The 24949-nt window shown below is 48.2% G+C and overlaps 2 protein-coding genes across 2 annotated transcripts; both read right to left on the bottom strand.

Moving 5' to 3' along the window:
- Positions 1-1011: 1011 nt before the first annotated feature.
- Positions 1012-1959, bottom strand: LOC142007050 (olfactory receptor 52E2-like). Its single transcript, XM_074983570.1, has one exon. The coding sequence runs from the start codon at positions 1957-1959 to the stop codon at positions 1012-1014; it is 948 nt and encodes a 315-aa protein (XP_074839671.1).
- A 12845-nt stretch (positions 1960-14804) lies between these two features.
- LOC142007039 (olfactory receptor 52E2-like) lies at positions 14805-15752 on the bottom strand. The gene has a single exon (XM_074983557.1). It carries the CDS (start codon positions 15750-15752, stop codon positions 14805-14807), a length of 948 nt encoding a protein of 315 aa, XP_074839658.1.
- Positions 15753-24949: the final 9197 nt, after the last annotated feature.

The raw sequence follows: 24949 nt of genomic DNA, 5'->3' as shown, positions 1-24949 counted from the left end.
GCCTGCCAGCCTGGCCACAGAGCATCTACGGGAGTGACCAAAAGTGTCGTGTGCAGCCAACGTTAGCCTCAGCTTCGCTGCTCAGCTCCAGCGTCTGGGCAAGAGGGGCCCTGGGCTACCGGAGAAGGTGCCGTGTGTGGATGTAAATGGACGGCCCCTGCAGGCTGTGCCATTTGTCTCCCTCCACGAGAGATACGGCATCCACCAGGCCCCTGCCGAGCACCTCACCTTCCCAGCTAGCACAGAGCCTTATCCTGTTGCCTCTAGAAGCTGTTGCCTCTAGAAGCTGTTGCTTCTAGAAGCTGTTGTCCATCCCCCTTGAAAGCTGATCTCTGGCGCTGCCCCAGACGCCTCACTACAGGCAAAGGGCTCCCAGCCCACAAATATTACAGGATCCCTGCCAGCTGCCAGCCCCCAGCCAGGAGGAGAAAAGGGAGCTGAGAGCTAACTAAACAGGTCGCACGAAGGTCTCTGTCCTCACCACTTCATAGCTGAGGTTAGGGGCATAAGCGTCACCCACCTGCCCCACAGCCCTGGTCCCAACCCACAGCTGCTCTGGTACATCTCTGAGCATCCCCTTCTGCTCCCGACTGACTCAGCTGCACAGCAGAAGGAGCCCGACAGGCTGGGGAGGGAGGGAGGAGAGGATGGAGAGAATGGCTGAGGCTGGGGAACAGAGGAGTGACACACTGGGGTATTAGTGGAAGGGGAAGGAAAGGAGGGCTGGGGTAGGAGTCATGGGAGGAGAAGTGGGGCAAAGGACAGGGACTTGAGGGAGTGGACAACACAGGGCAAGGGGGCTGAGGATAGAGTAACCAGCAGTTGGGCAGGTGGCAGCCCTCTGAACGAGTGACTTGCACACAGACTGATGCTGACATGTCACAGTAAGGTCAGGAAAGGCTTTAGTGACACTGTGAGTGCCCAGGAAGAGGTTCAGGGAAGAGGGCCCAGCACAACGCCACCAGCTAGTTCAGCACAGAACACTGAGACCTGGGGCCCCAGAAGTAAATTTTATTTCCCTTTATGGGCAAAGAGCCAGAGCAGCCTGTCCCGGATCTCTTTCGTCCTCATCCCGTAGATGATGGGGTTTAGCATGGGGGGCATCAAGACATACACATTGGACATAAGAACACGGAAATGCGGGGCCACATTCTGACCAAACCGGTAAGCGAGGGAGGAGAAGAGACCCGGGAAGTAGAAGACTAAGATGGCACAGAGGTGGGATATGCAGGTCCCAAAGGTCTTGAGCCGGGCGTCCTTTGTGGGGAGATGGAAGATGGCCCTGAGGATCTGGATATAGGACACTGCAATGATGAACACATCCAGACACTTCACGCAGAATAGCACAAAGAGGCCATAGTGATTACTGATGCGGGTGTCAGCACAAGCCAGGTTCACCACACCTATATTCGTACAGTATGTCTCGGGGATTAAGTTTGTTCTGCAATACGGCCACTGCCTCGCCAGCAAGGGGTAGGGCAATGAAAACACGGTGCTGCGCAGAGCCACAGCCAGGCCGAGCTTGGCCACCGCGAGATTTGTCAGTATGGTGGAGTGTCTCAGGGGATGGCAAATGGCCACGTAGCGATCCAAAGCCATGGCCACTAAGATCCCAGAGTCTGTCACAGAGAAGGAGTGAATGAAATACATCTGGGTGAGGCAGGCATTGAAACTGATCTCCTTGGAATTGAACCAGAAGATTGCCAGCATTTTGGGCAGGATGCACGTACACAGTCCAACGTCGCTGACTGCCAGCATGCAGAGAAAATAGTACATGGGCTCATGGAGGCTCGTCTGCCTCTTCACAATGCACAGGATGGTGAAGTTCCCCAAGATGGCCATGATGTACAGGGCACAGAAGGGGATGGCGATCCAAACATGAGCCATCTCCAGCCCAGGAATGCCCAGAAGGATGAAGGTAGAGGGGTTGGTGAACTCGGTTCTGTTGGCATCTGACATGGTGTAGTGGGAAGGAATCCAGATGTGGTGATGCTGTGTGTCTGCTGCATGTACCATGCGATCCCAGGACTTCCTGTATGTGCCCAGCGTGAGACACAAGAGGCAGGACTGGAGGCTGTTCTCAGAAGTGAAGTGGATCAGTTCCTTTTCACACCCTGAAAAATTATATTTTAATTATTCACTTGCCCAAACTGTTTATAAGCCTCCCTCCTGTCACTGCTCCATCCATCGGTAATTCCTACACTTCATGGTATGAGAAACCAGAGTAGACACAGCAAGAAATACGAGAAGATATATGGGCTCTCCAGCATTGCTCCTTAGCAGAATGAAACCCAGGCTAGAAGGTCCAGGCTGAATGGAATTCCCCACTCACCTGGGAGGTCTAGAGTGAACAAAACCCCAAAACTTTGCCAAGATGTGCCAGGGAAGCATCCGAACGAGAGAAGAGATGTAAGAAGTGACCTTGGCATCATTGGCATCAGCTCCAATGAAACCCCTGCAGCAGTGGCTGAAATGATGGAAATGTTCAGAAGCCCAAGGAAGAGGAGGGAGAATAACAGAGTCTGAACATGGGCTCAGTTTTGGTCACACAGTCTCTATAAAGTACACAACAGATGGAATATGCTTGTTCTGCCTTTGGGAAGACGCAGCTTGAGGTACTTGTATCTCCTGAGGAGATGAAATATTCTCCAGTCCATTCGCAGTCAAGGAGGATGCTAACTGGCACCTACAGCGGAACCTCAGAGTCTCAAATGGCTGGTTAGTCACACAGCTCATTCAGAAGTAACCAAACGGGTCCCCGCCGAGACAAAAAGAAAAAAGTAATACTTGTGAGCACAGGGCAGTTCTATGTTACGTGGAAACTTATAACAAAAAAATGAAAACAGAAAAGCAGTCCAGTAGCACTTTAAAGACTAACAAAATAATTTATTGGACTGTTTTTTTTTTGTTTTCATAGTATATAGACTAGCAGGGCTCTCTCTCCGTTACTAAGCAAGGGAAAGTTTTAACAAGCTGAGGATGTTAAGAAACAATGGGAAAGTGGGCATGGAACTGGTTTAAAAGAGTGCAGGAGCATGGCTGATATCAGTCACTAACATGCTCTGGAACATCAGTTTTCTCAGACAGACGTGGTTTCAGCCTTTAAAGAGAGTCCATGGTTGCCCAACCAAAGGAATTGTGCAGATGAAACAAACTGTTTTCTCTGAGGCATTTGATTTGGTGGAGAAAAGTTCCAATAACCCTTGTTCCCAGTGGAGCTGTCAGCAACAGGGCTGGGATCAATAACTCACGGCCGCTTTCTAGAATAAAACACAGAACCAGCTGGAGCCACCACCGTGTAACTGGGGAGATTTTACATCCTTCCGAGAGGCCTGACTTCCCCACTTGCAAGCACAGAGTCTGAGTGCAGGAATGAACGTAGGGGGGGGAAGTCACCTGCCCTTATTTAGAGAACATGCAACAAGCAGAGTTCATACTTCTAAGCCTGTGAGCAGGACCCCTCCCCCAGCGTGTGGGGCAGTGTCTTCTGTCACCTCCTCTCCATGGCAATGACCAAAAGCCCCTCTGCCTGGTCCCTCTCTGCTCCCTCCTCTACTCCCTCTCCACTCAGTCAGTGGGGAGCCTGGTTGCAGACATGCATCGTTGTGAGTTCACCTCCTCTGCTGGGAAGAAGCCACCTTGCTTGTTTTGCCACCTGAGCACTTCCCTGGATGTCCACCCAGACAGCCATCATTCCCGCCCGCCCACCAGCCACTTCTCTTCACCAACTGCTCTTAGACTTGTCAGCCACTCATTTGCTGACCAATTCTCAGCCACCTTCTCCAGCCACCTGCCTGTCTCCTGCGACTGCTGCACATCATTCTCCTCGTGATTATCGGTTCTTTTCAGGCTGTACAGAAACCCTGCCCCCCACAAGGGGTTTCATCTCTCAGTAGAGCCCTTAATCAGGAATAGGAACCAAATGTAGCCCATTTCCATCTCCAGGTGAACAACAGAGGGAACAGGTGAAACACACAGGCACCCATAGGAAGAATCTACATCTCTTGCCTGGGATAACTGTCCACTTGCACAGGGGTCTGGCATGAGAGCTCACTGCACCTGCACATCAGGGGATAGGTCACAGATTATCCACAAATACTTTTGTTTTAAAAGTCATAAGCTACCTGGAGTACATAACCAGCAATGGCCCCAAGTTAGCTGAACAAATTCAGCCACAGCATTTAGACGTCAGCAGCCACCTCTTCAGGCACATCACTTGTGAGAAGTTATCAAGAGAGTTGGTTGCGGAAAGCAAATATGTGCGATGATGAGGAAGCGTTGTCCCTCGCTAATTCCTCATTCAGGGCAGGTTGACCCTTACAAAGTACAATCCACTAAGGAAATGGTTCAGTTACTCTTCTGAGTGTGCTTTTAATAGACACCTGAGCCCATCCTGCCTGGTAGTGCTAGTGCCCAAAGGTCACTCTAAGCTGCACAGCAGGACTCAAGGCTGCTGGCCGTGGAGCTGCTGCAGCTGGGGGAAGGCACACTCCTCTGGCTCCTGTAGCGGAGCCAGATTAAGAAAGGGGCTTTAGAGACCACAGCCCAGGGCCTTGGACTAAGTGAGGCCACCTGTTCCCCCTCCACCAAGTGGGAGCTGCCAAATGTAAGTGACCCACACCCCAATCCCCTGCCCCAGCCCCAGGTCCCCTCCATCACCATGGCTGGTGGCACCACAAGTAGTTAAGTTTGTCTGGCACCTTCAGTTGGGAGACTTTATTTCCAGTGGCTTCAGAGTTTGTCAGATATTATCCGTTTGGACTGAATTCTCCCAGACTGCGTCTCTGCATCCAGCTGACTTAGTTTTTGAAAGTTTCTTGCCTAGCACTTTAGGTGAGTTCTCTAATGAAGCTAGAAGAGTTCTGTTGTCTACATTGACAAAAATCTGAAAATCGTCACTGTGGGAGGCCCTGGCACCTCCACTCTTCCCAGCAGATTAAAGTCAGGCAACAGACACCCCTCCAACCCCTGCATTCATAGCCAGAGACCTGGTATGCAAGAGAAGGAGGTGGCAGGGTCTGTGCATTAACCTACAGCTGCCTCCTAAGGTCTTTACTGAGTTCTTACTTCATGGGGAGATTTGCATAGCGGCACCTGTGCAAATAACCTCTGAATTGGACTTGTGTTGTACAGCCAATAACACTGTTTATCCTGCAGCATTACTGAAATGCAGCCACTTTGGGGTTAGAGCTCAGGCCAGGGTGAAAGGTAGAGAGAGACATTTTGTTCTGGGATACTGGAGCAGACTTTTCCCTTGCAAAAGCCCACATTTAGTTTATGGCTGTGCAGAGCAGAAAGGACCACAGATCTGTTCTCTCTCCACATAGCGGTGTTGCACTGAGCTTTGCTGTAGAGGTGAGCGCCTCAGCAAGTGAGGGGTACCTGTGAATTCTGAGATGGAAGTGACCTTCCTGGGAATCTCCCTCAGGTAGCCGTGTCCCACACCGCTCTCAGAGCAGCATCTGCTGAAGATCCCATGCCAAGAGCTGACAGAGGTCTGTAATCGGTTTATAATATAGCTCTGTGCAATCCCAGAGGAGTTCACAAAGCAGCTGAATGAGAAGGGCCTGGAGACTGGAAGCCTTGTAGCCAAAGTCTTGTTTTCCATGTCTAAACTTCAGGTGTTGTTATCCCACATTTGGAGTAACCACTAATTAAAGGAATTTCCCAAAGGTTTATGAGTGGTCTTGTGTCCGAGGCTGAGTCACAGGGGACCTCGTGACTCTGTGTGTTTGTGTGTATTTTAGAATTATTGTTGATTATGAAGGAAATTGAGAATAATTCCTTGATCTTCTTGGGCCCTAATATCTTTCCTTTTTAGTTACCAGCTCAATCACTGATCACTCTGTGTGGGCTGATTTCAGCTATTTCATGTCTCAGTGGAAGCTGCCGTTACTCTGCGTTCAAATGCTTCAACATCTGCTTTTGTTCCCATTGCTTTACTCTCCACATGGAATTCAGCTTCAACCGCACACCCCAGAAATTCCACATCATCTTGCAGGCAGCTGCGATGAAAGGGGGCAGCTTCAAACCAGCTGTCGCACCGCGTGGAATACTGGCACTTTCTCGTTTCCGTGAGATGAGTGACAGGACTTTGTGAGGGCACCGCTACGCTGCTGGGAAGCTCAACCCAGCAAGGGTCAGGGTTGATTTTCTGGAGCTTGATTTCTGGTGTGTCTCTGTCTGGGGGCAGCAGTTCACCCCTGTACTGCTCACTATTGCCAGGAGAAAGGGAGTTGGGTGGTAGAAATGCTCCTGTTGACCTTCCTCAGTTATGACAGACAGTCAGGTAAGTTGATTTCAGATACGCAACTGCCATAGATAGAATTGTTTATCTGAAATCATCTTACCTGCTTAGTGCAGACCAGGCCTAAATCAGCCAACTTCTATCCTATGATGTATCTGTTCTTTGACCTTTACACTAAGTACTTTATGTTCTCTTCTTTACAGCCTGTCTTCTCGCTCAGGCCTCACTTGAGATTCAGTGCCTTACAATTATGCAAAGCACTTTCTCTGTTTGTCAGTTTCCTTTTTATGTGGAATTGACAGGAACTTTACATGCTGTACAAAACATCAATCCAGAATTTTCATGAAATATTCCCTGTTAAACAATATGGATTTTCTTCTCAAGATTCAATAAGATTTTTCTGGGAGTTAAACAGTGGTTAAACAACAACACAGACTTACAGAATTCTAAAATCATAGGGTTGGAAGAGACCTCAGAAGGTCACCAATTTCATCCTCCTGAGCAAAGTGGCACCAACCACAACCAAGTAAGGCAAGCCAGGACTTTGACAAGTCAAGATTTCAAAGTCTCTAGGGATGGAGATTACACCACCTCTCTCAGTTACCCATTGCAGTGCATCAACACTCGCTCCTGGTGAAATAGCTTTTCCTAATTCCCAAACTATACCTCTTCCCCTGTACCTTGAGACCATTGCTCCTTCTTCTGTCATCTGGCAGCAGTGCGAACAGCCTCTTTTTAATGCCCCTTTCAGGGGTCCTCATGCTGCTGTGAAATCGAACCTAAGCCTTCTGGGGACTAATAACCCCAAATCCCTCAGATTCACCTCTTAAGTCAGGTGCTTCAGTCCCCAATTTTTTTCCCCTGTGCTGGACTCTGTCTAACATACCCACAACCTTCTTAAATGTGGTGGTGGGGGTGGTGGGAAACTGGACACGATATTCCAGATGTGGCCTTACCAGTGTTGAATAAAGGGGAATAATCACTTGCATAGATCTGCTGGCAGTACTCCTACAGATGCAGCCCAACTTGCCATTTGGCTTTTTGGCTACAAGGGCACATTTTTGACTCCTGTACAGCTTCTTATCCACTGTAATCCCCAGGTCCTTTCCTGCAGAACTGCTGCTTAGCCAGTGGGTTCCCAACCTTTGGCAGTGTTTGATATTCTAATATCCGAAGTATGGGACTCTGCACTTGGCCTTATAAACTTCATCAGATTTCTTTTGGCCCAGTCTTCCAATTTCTCTTGATCACGCTTATCCCTGCTCACCATTGTATCTACCTCTCACCTCAGCTTCGTGTCATCTGCAAACTTGCTGAGGGTGCAATCCATTTCACGTGAAACAAAATTAGCCCCAGGACTAACCATTGGGGAACTCCACTTCATGCTGATTGACAACCAGACACAGAACCACTTATTGCAACCCATTGAGCAAAATTATCTAACCAGCTCCCCATCCACCTTCTAGTCCATTTATGCAATCTATGGCTACGTCTACACATGCCCCAAACTTCAAAATGGCCATGCAAATGGCCATTTCAAAGTTTACTAATGAAGCGCTGAAATGCATATTCAGCGCTTCATTAGCATGCGGGCGGCAGCGGCGCTTCGAAATTGATGCACCTTGCCGCCGCGCGGCGCGTCCAGACGGGGCTCCTTTTTGAAAGGGCCCTGCCTACTTCGAAGTCCCCTTATTCCCATGAGCTCGTGGGAATAAGGGGACTTCGAAGAAGGTGGCGTCCTTTCGAAAAGGAGCCCCGTCTGGACGCGCCGCGCGGCGGCAAGCCGCATCAGTTTCGAAGCGCCGCTGCCGCCCGCATGCTAATGAAGCGCTGAATATGCATTTCAGCGCTTCATTAGTAAACTTCGAAATGGCCATTTGCATGGCCATTTCGAAGTTTGGGGCACGTGTAGACATGGCCTATATCTCTGTTCATATTCTCAAGAATACTGTGAGGAATCAATGAAAAAGCTTTGCTAAAGTTGGGGTGTCTCCCATCCACGATCTTCTCCATATCCTCAGAACCAGTTCTTTCATCAGAGAAGGCAATCAGATTAGTCCAGCGTGATTTGCCCTTGGTGAACCCATATGGACTGTTCCTGATCAAGCTCCTCTCTTCCAAGTGCTTGAAAATTGATTCCTTGAGGATCTCCTCCACGATTTTTTCAAGGACTGAGGTAAGACTGACCAGTCTATAGTTCCCCAGATTTTCCTTCTTCACTTTTTTTAATGATGGGCCCTACATCTGCCTTTTCTAATCATCTGGGACTCTCCCTGCTCACCAGGACTTTCCAAAGCTAATGGCCAATGGCTCTGCAATCACATCAGCCATTAGATCCAGCCCCATGGGTTTGTGTATGGCCAGGTTTTCAAACGAGTTCTTAACCTGCTCTTTCCCTGCTGCCCATCTCCTGCACATACTGGGCTGCCCCATGCAGCAGTCTGGGAGTTGACCTTCTCTGTGCAGGGAGAGCGAAGAAAGCATGGAGCACTCCAGTTTTTTCCACCTCATCTGTCTCAAGGTTAACTCCCTCATCCACTAAAGGCCCCACACACTCCCTGACCACCTTCTTCTTGCTAACATGCCTTAAGGAACCTTTCTTGCTCAGGCCTCAATTCTGGTGGGATTCTGCGCTGCCCATCTCCAGAGCAGGCCTGATCAGCTTGCAGTGCTAAGACCAGACAGCTTTGTGTTAATGGGAAAGACACTTAGTTCTAGAAGACAAACATCTCAGTAAGAATATATTCAGTGCCTTCCCTTGTGAGTCATCAGAGCCCATGTAGACATGTGATATGTTAATGTAACCATGGGCTCCAGCTTGGGACAGTATCTTTCCCTGAGCAATGGAAAACCTTTAGTTTAAAAAAAAAACAGTCAAGTCGCATTTTAAAGACTAACAAAATAATTTATTAGGTGAGCTTTTGTGGGACAGATCCACTTCTTCAGACCATAGCCAGACCAGAACAGACTCAATATTTAAGGCACAGAGAACCCCAAATAGTAATCAACGTTGACAAATCAGAAAAAAAGGAAATGATCAAGGTGAGCAAATCAGAGAGCAGAGGAGCCGGGGGGGCAGTCAAGAATTAGATTAGTTCATGGATCTCCATTCCAAACGGCTAAATGTAGTGAGCAAATCAGAGAGTAAAGGGGCAGGGGGAGTCAAGATTGGGTCTTTCCCATGAAAGGTCACATAATAAATTATTTTGTTAGTCTTTAAAGTGCTACTTTACTGCTTTTTTTGTTTTGATAGTATATAGATTAGCACAGTTTTCTCTGCTTTGTCAACTTTCATTACTATTTTTGGTTCTGTGTGCCTTAAATATTGAGTCTGTTCTGGTCTGGCTATGGTTTGAAGAAGTGGGTCTGTCCCATGAAAGCTCACCTAATATATTATTTTGCTAGTCTTTAAAGTGCTACTTTACTGCTTTTTTGTTTTGATAGTATATAGACTAGCGCAGCTTTCTCTCTGTTACTAATCAACATGCAAGGCATTTTAGTTTTTAGTCGCTAAATAGTTTGGCAGCAGTGGGAAATATCTGAGTTATAGTTTGATGTGGCTAAGTGGCCGATCTCTTAAGATTAGAAGGACCTTATATGTGGTGAAATTGATGTTCACTAAGTGATCATAATGAGGTCCAAGTGTCTGGGTGGACAGCCAATGGGCTGGGTGGATTAAAGAGACTGAATGTTTTGCTTCTCAGAGTGTAGCTGTGTTCATCTGTATCTTCACAAAAACAAACAATTCTGTGACAACCTAGAGACTAAAAAAGGTATTAGATTATGAGCTTCCCTAGGTAAATCCAATGCCTCAGATTTACTTGTAATGCATAAGCCAGTTATAATGGCCAATTGCTCTGCAATCACATCAACCAGCTCTCTCAGCACCCTCAGAAGCATTAGATCTCACCAAGGTTAAAGATGTGTCCCTTTGTCATTTTGTGGTAAAACCCTTTGGAGCAGAACGGCTACTTGTACATCCATTCTTGTGTGTTCCGGGAGGGTAAAAGGAAAGCTCATGACGTGGTACATTTGTTAGTTTCTAGGATGACCCAGGAGTGATTGTTTTTAGTGCACAGTTACCCAGCATGGTGAGACAAAGTTACATTTGTGACTGGTTTGACATAATCTAACGACAGCCTAAATTACAATCATTCTATGAGCTTTCTCAGCAGCTTTACGCAAATGTGGGATCATGAGCTGTGTCCCACTGCGGCACAGTGACACGTGGCCACCACTGACTGGTGCGCACTGCTCCCAGGAGGGATCCAGCTTCTACAGATGGGGAAACTAAAGCAGCCGGCGGGGAAGTGTCTTGAGCCAGGAATGTCGCCCATGAGTTCCGAACTGCCCAGCCCATATTTCATCTCTTCTCTGCCATATCTCACATGCTCCATGCTCTCAACGATGCTGTGGAGCATGTAATATGTGCCCAAAACCTGGGGGGTGTTCTGCAAGCCAACGTCCAGGCGGGTGAGGAGGTAATACCCACCAGCCCTTCAAGTGACCAAAGGTCCTCTCCACGACCTGGTGGGAGTGGCGCAGGTGGCCATTAATCCACTCCTGGCTGGATTAATATATTGGCATTAGAAAAGGTTCAGAAAAGGGCGACTAAGATGATTAGGGGCTTGGAAAGGGTCCCATATGGGGAGAGGCTAGAGAGACTGGGACTTTTCAGTTTGGAAAAGAGGCGATTGAGGGGCGATATGATAGAGGTATATAAAATCATGAATGGTGTGGAGAAAGTGAATATAGAAAAATTATTTACCTTTTCCCATAATACAAGAACTAGTGGACACCAAATGAAATTGATGGGTAGTAGGTTCAAAACTAATAAAAGGAAATTTTTCTTCACACAGCACACAGTCAACCTGTGGAACTCCTTGCTGGAGGAGGCTGTGAAGGCCAGGACTCTATTAGGGTTTAAAAAAGAGCTTGATAAATTTTTGCAGGTTAGGTCCATAAATGGCTATTAGCCAGGGATAAAGTATGGTGCCCTAGCCTTCATAACAAGGGCAGGAGATGGATGGCAGGAGATAAATCACTTGATCATTGTCTTCTGTTCTCCTTCTCTGGGGCACCTGGCATTGGCCACCGTCGGCAGATGGGATGCTGGGCTTGATGGACCTTTGGTCTGACCCAGTATGGCCATTCTTATGTTCTTATGTTGAGCTGAGGTGGCTGGTGTAAGGGCGCATAAGCCAGGACTGGAGCAGGTTGGCCACATCTGCCACAAGGCAGAGGGCCATGGTGGTATCCTCCAGCAGGATGTCTCTTCCTGAAACCCAGAAGGAATTGGCTGTGGCTCAAGGGAGAAGAGCCCCTGTAAAGTCAGACAGAGGTCGATTGTTGTTTGAGGGAGCTGCTGAGGAAGGGGCTCCCCCTGGAAGTTTCCCTGAGCAGTAACCCTGTGGTAACTGCAGGGGATGGGAGCAAGGTAAATGAGAGTGATCAGGAAAATTCTTTGTCTGTAGAATGCAGCAGTTTGTTTGGGGAGAAGTTTATTTCAGTTCCTGATGTCCAGGACGTGCCTGAGTGTGAAACCCCTGGCTGTGCTCTGGGGGGCCCGGAGCAGACCGTGTAAAGGTGTCTCAGGAACTGGAAGTTGGTCCACGTAAAGTGAAAGCTATAAGGGAATTTGAGCAGCCCTGTGATAACTAAGTGACTGGGTGTGACCAGCTTAGTGGGAGTGTAGTCCTGTTTCAGGTGGCTGTGGGAAGTGAACAGAATGGGTCTAAGGTTCAAAGGAAAAATTGTGTGGGTATGTAAGTGGAGCAGAACAGCTGCACAGTCAGTCTCTGTAGGATTCAGGAGAGGGCCAGCAATCTCCCATCTCAAGATGTTGAGAACACTTGTATTCCTCTAATGGACTCCACTTCTCATTCCATGAGGAGGCAGAAGTTGGAGGTGGAAGGACAAAGCAGCTGTGGGCGTGGTGGGCCAGTAAGGGGTAAACAGGGATTCCTCCATGTGGATTCTGCATCTGGGACTCACAAAGCAACTTTCAGAAAGCAGGAGGAGCAATTCAGGACCATCAATGGCCTTGCACTTGTTAGAAGAGAGGCCACACTAAGAGGGATCAAATTTTCACCCCAGAGGGCAAGGAGGAAGATTAGAACTTGGTTGTGCAAAGGAAAGCCTCAGCCATTTAGCCCTAAAATGTCAGAATCTCCAGGGAGTTCAACCATGGCTGTGGTCTACCAAAGAGCAATGCCAGTGTCCAATTTTAGTGGGTTAGCTCTCATTACTCACGCTGACTGCTGTAACCAATGGGTGCTGCTACAAAATCTGTAGAATTGTCCCATGCACTGAACGTTTTGACAGAACCTTGTAATGTGTTGCCATTGATGTACAAGCATGAATTGTGTGTTGAAGGAGTTTGTAATTCTGAAATGTCACCATTATTCCTTGTAACTAGTCTTGCAACCTCTCCAAAAAGAAGGAACTTTCCAAACCTATTGTGTGATATGGAAGGGAAAACTGAGGCACACAACCGTTTTGGTTGTGTGGCTAAAAGCCAAGGGTGGAAAGCAAATGTAGCTTCATTTCCTGGACAGTGATTGAATTCCAAACATTTGCTGGAGCAGCTGTATTGACTAACCAACCCAAGGGAACTAAAGGGACTTGCCCGAATGCATCGCAGGAAAGGGGCCAATACCAGGCTCCTGACGTGGAGCCCTCCCCTGCAGGATTACCACACGGAGGTGGTAACATCAAGGGGAGCACCGAGGGTACAGCCAATGCCCTGTCACATGGGGAGGGCCCCGAACTTCCCCAGATCACAGGCTGAGTGACCCTGTTCAGTTTAATGTGGAAGCGGGGAGAGATGTGATAGGGTGGGGGATACACGTGGGGGGGGCTCACAGAGTGTGTGAGGCTCCTGCTGAGGGTAACCTGGAGAACAGGTGGCACCTCTGGGCTGCAGACAAAGCGGGAGGTGAAGCCTGAGGGGTTTGAATTGGAACTGGGAGTTGGGAAGCAGTGAGTCTGGGCTGGGAGAGAGAGAGACAAAGGAGGGGTCAAGAACCCAGCTCCGGGGGCCTCTCGGGGCCTCCTCTCCCCAACGTGGATTGGACTGACTGTCTCTGCCTGTTGTACTGACTCTGAACGAAGCTGTTTCCCTGTTGGCTAACAGACCCGCTGTTCTCTGGCGGAGTGAGAGTCACTCCTGCCTGCAGGTGGGGTGAAGAGCTTGGGGACCCCTGAACCCCATAACAGACCTACAGACCGGGGCCTCACAGACTATTGCTCAATACGCCCAGGAGAGATCCCTCTTTCATAGCTGGGGAAACTGAGGCAACAGAAAAGGAAGTTTCTTGATCCAGGGACGTAGCTGCCAACCCCTCGCTTAGCCTGTCTCAGGGCTCCCAGCAGCCCAGAGACGCTCTCTCTCTCTCTCCCTCCTGTGGATTCTCCCACTCGTAACTCCCGAGGATTTGGCCCCAGTCAATTAACTAGAGAGCAATCATCAGCTGATGAGGGAGCTGAGGGGGAAGAGCCCCACCACTGCCCCGGAGTCACTGCCTTCGCTTGGGTGAGTCCCTCCCTCCCTCTGGGCTACAGCCGATTACTGTAGAACATGGAGCCGGGGGGAGCTCTAGTGACTCAGGCTGTGCTGAGCTGGGCCCTGGAAACCCACCGTTGGGCTCAGTGCAGGGTGCAGAGGTCTGGGCTGCATGGGGTCCCTGGAACACAGGCAAGACCTGGCTGAGGAGTGGGGAAGCCAATTTGTGGCTGTCGTTTTTAGCTGTTTGTTTATTAAACTCCTCTTGTTGAACAAGGGCCGCAAATGCGCTGAGCACAACACAGCAATAGCCTCACTGGCTCTGATGCGACCCAGAGGCGCAGTGCCACATCCTGGCCAGAGCAGTGGGGCTGGGGGTGGGGGTAGGAAGAGGATCAGCTGGTGCCTAAGCTCACCTCATTGCGTGGTGAGGGGGAAAGTCCATCTCTGACAGGGGCTAGTGCTGCCTGCCAGCCTGGCCACAGAGCATCTACGGGAGTGACCAAAAGTGTTGTGTGCAGCCAATGTTAGCCTCAGCTTCGCTGCTCAGCTCCAGCGTCTGGGCAAGAGGGGCCCTGGGCAAACGGAGAAGGTGCCGTGTGTTGCTTTGGTACATCTCTTAGCATCCGCTTCTGCTCCCAACTATATCCGCCCCATGGCACAAGGATCCCAGTGGTCTGGGGAGGGAGGAGAGGATACAGAGAATGGCTGACACTGGGGAACAGAGGATTTAGAAACTGGGGTACTCCTTGTGGGGTATTTGTGGAAGAGGAAGGGCAAGGAAGGAAAGGAGGGCTGGGGTAGGAGTCTTGGGGGGAAAAGTGGGCAAAGGACAGGGCCTTGAGGGAATTCACAGCCCAGCATTTGGGCAGGTGGCAGCCCTCTGAACGAGTGACTTGCACACAGACTGATGCTGACATGTCACAGTAAGGTCAGGAAAGGCTTTAGTGACACTGTGAGTGCCCAGGAAGAGGTTCAGGGAAGAGGGCCCAGCACCACACCACCAGCTAGTTCAGCACAGAACACTGAGACCTGGGGTCCCAGAAATAAATTTTATTTCCCTTTATGGGCAAAGAGCCAGAGCAGCCTGTCCCGGATCTCTTTCGTCCTCATCCCGTAGATGATGGGGTTTAGCATGGGGGGTATGAAGACATACACACTGGCCACAAGAACATGGATATGCAGGGTCGCATTCTGGCCAAACCGGTAAGCGAGGGAGGAGAAGAGACCCGGGAAGTAGAAGACTAAGATGGCACAGAGGTGGGATATGCAGGTCCCAAAAGTCTTGAGCCGGGCCTCCTTTGTGGGGAGGAGGAAGACGGCCCTGAGGATCTGTATATACGAGAGAGTAAGGATAAATAAATCCAGACCTTTCACAGAGATTAGCGTAAAGAGGCCGTAGTGATTACTGATGCGTATGTCAGCGCAAGCCAGCTTCACCACACCTATATGCGTGCAGAATGGCTCAGAGATAACATTCGTTCTGCAATATGGCCACTGCCTCGCCAGGAAGGGGTAGGGTAATGAAAACACGGTGCTGCGCAGAGCCACAGCCAGGCCAAGCTTGGCCACCACTGGGTTTGTCAGGATGGTGGAGTGTCTCAGGGGACTGCAGATGGCCACATAGCGATCAAAAGCCATGGCGACGAAGATCCCAGATTCTGTTATTGAGAAGGAGTGAAAGAAATACATCTGGGTGAGGCAGGCATTGAAACTGATCTCCCTGGAATTGAACCAGAAGATTGCCAGCATTTTGGGCAGGATGGCTGTAGACAGTCCCACGTCGCTGACTGCCAGCATGCAGAGAAAATAGTACATGGGCTCATGGAGACTCGGCTGCCTCTTCACAATGCACAGGATGGTGAAGTTCCCCAAGATGGCCATGACGTACATGGCACAGAAGGGGATGGCGATCCAGACATGAGCCATCTCCAGGCCAGGAATGCCGAGCAGGATAAAGGTGGAGGGGTTGGTGAATTCAGTTGTGTTGTCATTTGACATAGTGTAGGGTAGAAGGAATCCAACTGTGGGAATGCTCTGAGTCTGCTGCATATATCATGTGATCTCCTGATTTCCTGTATGTGCCCAGCGTGAGACACCAGAGGCAGGACTGGAGGCTGTTCAACAGGTGAAGCAGATCAGTTGCTTTTCACGCCCTGAAAAATTACATTTTAATTATTAACAGGCACAAACTGTGTATAACCCTCCCTGCTGTCAGTTCTCTATCTGCTGGTGCTCCATCCATCGGTAATTCCTACACATCATGGTGTGACAAACCAACGTACACAACAGCAAGCAATACGAGAATGGATATGGGGTATCCAGCATTGCTCCTTGGCACAATGAAACCCAGGCTAGAAGGTCCAGGCTGAACGGAATTCCCCATTCGCCTGGGAGCTGTAGAGTGAGCAAAACCCCAAAAGATATGTGGTGGGGAAGCACCTGAACTAAATCAGAGCTGGAGGAAGTGACCTTGACATAATTGGCATCAGCTCCAATGAAACCCCTACAGCAGTGGCTCAAACGATGGAAATGTTCTGAAGGCCAAGGAAGAGGAGGGAGAATAACAGAGTCTGAACATGGGCTCTGTTTTGGTCACACAGTCTCTATAAATTGCACAACAGCTGGAATATGCTTGTTGTGCCTTTGGAAAGAAGCAGCTTGAGGAACTTGTATCTCCTGAGGAGATGAAATACTCTCCAGTCCATGAGCAGTGAAGGAGTACGCTAACCAGCACCTACAGTAGAACCTCAGAGTCTTAACTGGCTGGCCAGGCACACAGCTCATTGAGAACCAGATGTTCCCAAACAGGTCACAGCCAAGCCAAAACTAACAATTAAAACTTGTGAACGCAGGGCAGTTCTGTGTTAAGAAGAAACTAATAACAAGAGAAAGTTTTAACTAAATGACAATGTTAGGAACAATGGAAAAGCGGGCATGGAACTGGTTTAAAAGAGTGCAGGAACACGGCTGATATCAGTCACTAACATGCTCTGGAATATCAGTTTTCTCAGACAAACGTGGTTTCAGCCTTTAAAGAGAGTTCATGGTTGCCCAACCAAAGGAATTGGGCAGATGAAACAAGCTGTTTTCTCTGAGGCATTTGCTTTGGTGGAGAAAAGTTCTGATCACCCTTGTTCCCGGTGGAGCTGTCAGCAACAGGGTTGGGATCAATAGCTCACGGCCCCTTTCTAGAATAAAACACAGAACCAGCTGGAGCCACCACCATGTAACTGGGGGATTTTACATCCTTCCGAGAGGCCTGACTTCCCCACTTGCAAGCACAGCGTCTGAGTGCAGGAATGAAGGGGGGAGAAGTCACCCACCCTTCTTTAGAGAACGTGCAACAAGCAGAGTTCATACTCCTAAGCCTGTGAGCAGGACCCCTCCCCCAGCGTGTGGGGCAGTGTCTTCTGTCACCTCCTCTCCATGGCAATGACCAAAAGTCCCTACGCCTGGTCCCTCTCTGCTCCCTCCCCTTCCCTCTCTCCACTCAGTCAGCGGGGAGCCTGGTTGCAGACATGCATCGTTGTGAGTTCACCTCCTCTGCTGGGAAGAAGCCACCTTGCTTGTTTTGCCACCTGAGCACTTCCCTGGATGTCCACCCAGACAGCCATCATTCCCGCCCGCCCACCAGCCACTTCTCTTCACCAACTGCTCTTAGACTTGTCAGCCACTCATTTGCTGGCCAGTTCTCAGCCACCTTCTCCAGCCACCTGCCTGTCTCCTGTGACTGCTGCACATCATTCTCCTCGTGATTCAGGGCAGGTTGACCCTTGCAAAGTACAATCCATTAAGGAAATGGATCAGTTACTTTTCTGAATGTGCTTTTAATAGACACCTGAGCCCATCCTGCCTGGTAGTGCCAGTGCCCAAAGGTCACTCTAAGCTGCACAGCAGGACTCAAGGCTGCTGGCCGTGGAGCTGCTGCAGCTGGGGGAAGGCACACTCCTCTGGCTCCTGTAGCGGAGCCAGGTTAAGAAGGGGGCATTAGAGACCACAGCCCAGGGCCTTGGACTAAGTGAGGCCGCCTGTTCCCCCTACACCAAGAGGGAGCTGCCAAATGTAAGTGACCCACACCCCAATCCCCTGCCCCAGCCCCAGGTCCCCTCCATCACCATGGCTGGTGGCACCACAAGTAGTTAAGTTTTTCTGGCACCTTCAGTTGGGAGACTTTATTTCCAGTGGCTTCAGAGCTTGTCAGATATTTTCCATTTGGACTGAATTCTCCCAGACTGTGTCTCTTCATCCAGCTGACTTAGTTTTTGAAAGTTTCTTGCCTAGCACTTTAGGTGACTTCTAATGAAGCTAGAAGAGTTCTGTTGTCTACATTGAAAAAAGTCTGATAATTGTCATGGTGGGAGGCCCTGGCACCTCCACTCTTCCCAGCAGATTAAAGTCAGGTAACAGACACCCCTCCAACCCCTGCTTTCATAGCCAGAGACCTGGTATGCAAAAGAAAGATGTGGCAGTGTCTGTGCATTAACCTACAGCTGCCTCCTAAGTTCTTTACTTTTTTCGTACTACAAGGGGAACTTTGCATAGAGGCACCTGTGCAAATAACCTCAAATTGGACTTGTGTTGTACAGCCAGTAACACTGTTCATCCTGAAGGATCTCTGCAGCGTCACTGAAATGCAGCCACCTCGGGGCTGGAGCTCAGGCCAGGGTGAAAGGCAGAGAGAGACATTTTGTTCTGTGATACTGAAGCAAATATTTCCCCTGGTGCAAAAGCCCACATTTAGGTCACGGCTGTGCAGAGCAGAAAGGACCACAGATCTGTTCTCCCTCCACATACCGGTGTCGCACTGAGCTTTGCTGTAGAGGTGAGCACCGCAGCAAGCGAGGGGTACCTGTGAATTCTGAGATGGAAGTGACCTTCCTGGGAATCTCCCTCAGGTAGCCGTGTCCCACACCGCTCTCAGAGCAGCATCTGCAGAAGATCCCATGCCGAGAGCTGACAGAGGTCTGCAAACAATTTGTAATATAGCTCTGTGCAATCCCAGAGGAGTTCACACAGCAGCTAGTGGAGAAGGGGCATCTAAATGAGAATGCCCTGGTGAATGGAGGCCTTGTAGCCAAAGTCTCACCTTCCTCGTCCGCACTTCAGGTTTTGTTTTCCAGCCTTAGTTGTAAACACTAATTAAGGGAACTCCCCAGAGGTATGTTAGTGGTGTTTTGGTCCTAGGCTGAGTCACAGGGGAACTGGTGACTCTGCGTGTTTGTGTATATTTTAGAATTATTGTTGATTAGGAAGAAAACTGAGGATAATGCCTTGAACTCCCTTGGTCCTAATATCAGTATTTCTTGGTTACCAGCTGTGTTGCCAAAGAACTTTGGTCAGCTCTCATGTTCAGCTAAATCACTGATCACTCTGTGTGGGCTGCTTTCTGCTATTTCATAATGTGCTGGAATCTACCTTTACCATTATTCCTAGTTCAAATGCTTCAACATCTGCTTTTGTTCCCATTGTTTTGCTGTCCAGATGGAATTCAGCTTCACCCGCACCCCTCAGAAATTCCACATCATCTTGCAGGTGGCTGCGATGAAAGGGGACAGCTTCAAACCAGCTGTCGCACTGCATGGAATACAGGCACTTTCTCTCTTCCGCGAGATGAGTGACAGAACTTTGCGAGGGCACCTCTACACAGCTGGGAAGAGCAGCCCAGCAAGGGTCAGGGTCGATCTGGAACTTGACTTCTGGTGTGTCTCCTTCTGGGGGCAGCAGTTCGACCCCTGTACTGCTCACTAGAACTGGAAGGAACCTCAAGAGACCATCAAGCCCAGCACCCTGAAGGACCAAGTACTGTGTAAACCATCCCTGACAGACATCTATCTAACCTGTTCTTATATATCTCTAGAGATGAAGATTCCAAAACCTCCCTTGACAATTTATTCCACTGTTTGACCACCCTGACAGTTAGGGACTTTTTCCTAATGTCCAACCTAAACCTCCCTTGCTGCAGTTTAAGTCCATTACCTCTTGTTCTATCCTCAGAGACCAAGAAGAACAAGTTTTCTTCCTCCTCCATGTCACACCCTTATAGGTGCCTGAAAACCGCTATCATGTTATCCCTCAATCTTCTCTGTTCCAAACTAAACAAGCCTAGTTCTTTCAGCCTGTCTTCATAGGTCACATTCTCTAGCCCTTTGATCATTCTTGTCACTCTTTTCTGGACCCTCTCTAGTTTCTCCACTTCTTTCTTGTACTGGGGTGCCCAGAACTTCACACAATACTGAAACTGAGGCCTAACCAGCGCAGAGTAGAGCGGAAGAATGACTTCTCGTGTCTTATTCACAACACACCTGTTAATGCATCCTAGAAGCATGTTTGCTTTTTTTGCAACAGCATCACACTGTTGACTCATATTTAGCTTGTGGTCCACTAGAACCCCTAGATCCCTTTCTGCTGTACTCATTCCTAGGCAGTCTCTCATCCTGTTTACCTCAGCCCATTTCTCCAGTTTATCCAGATCCTTTTGAATTATGACCCTATCCTCCAAAGAAGTTGCAACGCCTCCCAGCTTCGTATCATCTGCAAACATAATAAGGAACTTTCTATGCCAATATCTAAATCATTGATGAAGATATTGAACAGAACCAGTCCTAACACAGACCCCTGCGGAGCCCCACTTGTTATACTTTTCCAGCAGGATTGAGAACCATTAAGAACTACTCTCTGGGCGTGGTTATCCAGCCAGTTATTCACCCACCTTATCGTAGCCTCATCTAAATTGTATTTGCCTAGTTTTTTGATAAGAATATGATGCGAGACCATTTCAAATGCTCTACTGAAGTCTAGGTATAACACATCTACCACTTGTCACCTATCCACAAGGCTCTTTATCCTATCAAAGAAAGCTATCAGATTGGTTTGCCATGATTTTTTCTTTGCAAATCCATGCTGGCTGTTCCCTATTACCTTACCCCCTTCCAAGTGCTTGCAGATGATTTCTTTAATTACCTGCTCCATTTTCTTTCCTGGCACAGAAGTTAAGCTGACTGGCCTGTAGTTTCCTTGGTTATTCTTATTCCCCTTTTATAGATGGGCACTATATTTGCCCTTTTCCAGTCTTCTGGAATTTCTCCTGTCTCCCATGATTTTCCAAAGATGATAGATAAAGGCTCAGATACCTCCTCTATCAGCTCCTTGACTATTCTAGGATGCATTTCATCTGGCCCTGGTGACTTGCAGACATCTAATTTTTCTAAGTAATTTTTAACTTGTTCTTTTTTTATTTCAATTTCTAACCCTACCCCTTTCCCACTAGCATTGACTATGTTGGGCATTCCTTCATCAGACTTCTCAGTGAAGACCGAAACAAATAAGTCATTAAGCATCTCTGCCTTTTCCAAGTTCCCTGTTACTGTTTCTCTCTCCTCACTGAGCAGTAGCCCTACCCTGTCCCTGGTCTTCCTCTTGTTTCTAATGTATTTATAAACAACCTTCATGTTTTCCTTTATGCCTTTAGCTAGTCTGAGCTCATTTTGTGCCTTAGCCTTCCTAATCTTTATCCTGCATTCTTGTGTTGTTTGCATATATTCATCCTTTCTAATATGTCCTAGTTTCCATTTCTTATACGATTCCTTTTTTATTTTGAGATCATGCAAGGTCTCCTGGTTAAGCCAAGGCAGTCTTTTGCCATATTTTCTATCTTTCCTATGCAGCAGGATAGCTTGATTTTGCGCCCTTAATAATGTCCCTTTGAAAAGCTTCCATCTCTCCTCAGCTGTTTTTCCCCTCAGTTTTGCTTCCCATGGGACCTTACCTATCAGCTCTCTGAGTTTACCAAAATCTGCCCTCCTGAAATCCATTATCTCTATTTTGCTGTTTTCCCTTCTACCCTTCTTTAGAATTGTGACCTGTATGATTTCATGATCACTTTCACCCAAGCTGCCTTCCACTTTCAAGTTCTCTACTAATTCCTCCTTATTTGTTAAAATCAAATCTAGAACAGCTTCCCCCCGGTAGCTTTTTCAACCTTTTGAATAAAAAGTTGTTTCCAGTGCAATCCAAGAACTTACTGGATAGTCTGTGCCCCACTGTAAAGTTTCCCAACACATATTGGATGGTTGAAGTCCCCTATCATCACCAAATCCAGGGCCCTGCATGACTTGGTTAGTTCTTTAAAAAAAGCCTCATCCACCTCTTGCACCTGGGTAGGTGGACTGTAGTAGACTCCTAGCAGGACCTCACCCTTGTTTTTTTACCCCTCTTAATCTAACCCAGAGACTCTCAACATGTCCATCTCCTACGTCCATCTCCACTTCAATCCAAGTGTGTACATTTTTTAAAAAAAAGGTAACACCTCCCCCTTTTCTTCCCAGTCTATCCTTCCTCAGCAGACTGCAACCTTCAATACCAACATACCAATCATGTGTATTATCCCACTGAGTTTCCATGATGCCAACAATGTCATAGTTGTATTTATTTATTAGCACTTCCAGTTCTTTCTGCTTATTACCCACACTTCTTGCTTTTGTATATAGGCATCTAAGATATTGATTTGATCTTGCCTCCTGGTTTGCCCTGACCCTCTTTTTACTCTGACATTGTTGCCCATGCTCCCTCCCATTTCTGACCCATCTCCCAGGTTCCCATGTTCTCCACTTACCTGTGGACTTTGCTCCCCTACCCCTGTCAAACCTAGTTTAAAGCCCTCCTCACTAGGTTAGCCGGTCTGTGTCCAAATACGGTCTTTCCCCTCCTTGAAAGGTAAACGCCATCTCCGCCTAGTGTCGGAGAAAGCCACTTTCCCCTGGGGTACGGTGTCCCCCAAAGGTCCGAGGCTGGAGGTCAAAGCAGTGAGGCAAGAATGAGGTCTAAAAGGAAACTTTATTTGCATGCATGCAAGCTACCAGCTTCGGAAGAAGTGGGAGCCCTGAGGACCAGTTCTCAGTTCTCTTTATACAGTTTGTTTAGACAGGTTAATTGTCCTCTTTAACATATGAAAGTCTCAGCAGAATCATCCTGAGACATGTCTGCAAACACCAGCTGTGCTTGAGGCCAGTTTACACTACAAAGGTACATGATAAGCCAGACAGAGGAGCCTACAGGATAAATTGTCTCTAGGTGACGAGGTAGGGACTTCAAAGAAGTGCAGATAACCCCCTCGTAGTCCCTTACAGAGTGAAGTCTGGTTAGTGTGGAAAAAAACACTTTTAACCCTTAGAGCAGTTTTTCCCTCACACTAGCAGTCCTTCCTTTGTCCTGAGGTCACCCTTGACCTGCTCACAGAATCACAGGCACTTTCTCATGCTCCTCTACTAACATCATATATGCCATCATGTGCCAACAATGCCCAGATGCTTTGTATATTGGACAGACTTCTAACTCCCTCAGACAAATGGTCAACGGACACAAAACAGACATCAAAACACTCCAGATCCACAAACCAGTTAGTCAACATTTTAATGGAATGGGCCATTCTGTCAATGACCTAAAGGTATGTGTGTTACTGAAGAGAAATTATCGCTCCTTTGTAGAAAGGGAAGTGGATGTACTGACATTTTATATTCAAATTCGGAACATTAACACATGGTTTAAATCATGATGGGAAGTTTCTGAGTCACTATAGGGGCTCATCTGCATACTTAACTCAATCTAATTCTTGATCTTCTCCCCCACCCCTCCACTCTCTGATTTGCTCACCTTGATTATCTTTTTCTGATTTGTCCTCCTTGCTTACTGTTTTTGGTTCTCTGTGTCTTAAATATTGAGTCTGTTCTGGTCTGGCTATGGTCTGAAGAAGTGGGTCTGTCCCACGAAAGCTCACCTAATAAACTATTTTGCTAGTCTTTAAAGTGCTACTTGACTGCTTTTTGTTTTGACCTGCTCAGTGTCACATCTTGCAGTATCATTAGTGCCCACATGGATGAGAAGCATGGGATAGTAGTCAGAGGGCCGGATAATCCTCGACAACACCTCCATAACGTCTCGGATATGGGCCCCCGGCAGGCAGCACACCTCCTGAGATGAAATGGGCACCTCCGTCCCCCTGAGAAGAGAGTCCCTGACCACCACTACTCTACGTTTTCTCCTCGCAGCGGTGGCAGCAGACTTCCCAGCCTTGGGAGGCTTCTCTGCTGTATGGGGCAATTCTTTGTCTCCTGTATCAAGTATAGCATAACGGTTTCCTAGTACCACGGTGGGAGGGTTCTCAGCAAGGGTGGAACACTGACTATTGCCAGGAGTAACCATCTGCCAGTGTCCACCCTGATCTATCTCCTCCTCCACCAGTGGTTTATCAGCTGTCCTGTGTACTGGGACAGTTACCTCAGCTGTCTCCACATGAATACTATCCAGGAACTGCTCATGGAGTCGGATACTCCTCAACCTTCCTTTCCTTCCACCTTCTAGTCCATTTATGCAATCTATATCTTTTCATATTCTCAGTTATAATGACCAATGGCTCTGCAATCACATCAACCAGCTCCCTCGGCACCCTCAGAAGCATTAGATCTCACCAAGGTTAAAGATAGCAGCAATGAAGGGTCCTGTGGCACCTTATAGACTAACAGAAAAGTTTAGAGCATGAGCTTTCGTGAGTTAACTCACTTCTTCAGATGCTCACGAAAATAACACAGCATCTGAAGAAGTGAGTTAACTCACGAAAGCTCATGCTCTAAACTTTTCTGTTAGTCTATAAGGTGCCACAGGACCCTTCATTGCTGCTACAGATCCAGACTAACACGGCTACCCCTCTGATACAAGGTTAAAGATGTGTCCCTTTGTCGTTTTGTGGTAAAACCCTTTTGTAGCAGAATGGCTACTTGTACATCCATTCTTGTGTGTTCCGGGAGGGTAAAAGGAAAGCTCATGACGTGGTACATTTGTTAGTTTCTAAGATGACCCAGCAGTGATTGTTTTTAGTGCACTGTTACCCAGCATGGTGAGACAAAGTTACATTTGTGACTGGTTTGGTATAGTCTAAGGATAGCATAAATCTACAGTCAATCTGTGTGATTTCTCAGCAGCTTTACCCGAATTTGGCATCATGAGCTGTGTCCCACTGCGGCACAGTGACACGTGGACACCACTGACTGGTGCGCACTGCTCCCAGGAGGGATCCAGCTTCTGCAGATGTGGAAACTAAGGCAGCCGGAGGGGAAGTGTCTTGTGCCAGGAATGTCGCCCATGAGTTCCTAGCTGCCCAGCCCATATTTCATCTCTTCTCTGCCATATCTCACACACTCCAT

The sequence above is a fragment of the Carettochelys insculpta genome, chromosome 1 (genome assembly GCF_033958435.1).
Source record: "Carettochelys insculpta isolate YL-2023 chromosome 1, ASM3395843v1, whole genome shotgun sequence".
Taxonomy (NCBI): domain Eukaryota; kingdom Metazoa; phylum Chordata; order Testudines; family Carettochelyidae; genus Carettochelys; species Carettochelys insculpta.
Note: the sequence above shows the minus strand (reverse complement) of the source record. Positions and strands in the feature narration are given on the sequence as shown.

Excerpts from the sequence above, each read along its gene's own strand:
- LOC142007050 (XM_074983570.1), bottom strand. The coding sequence starts at position 1,959 with ATGTCAGATGCCAACAGAACCGAGTTCACCAACCCCTCTACCTTCATC.
- LOC142007039 (XM_074983557.1), bottom strand. The coding sequence starts at position 15,752 with ATGTCAAATGACAACACAACTGAATTCACCAACCCCTCCACCTTTATC.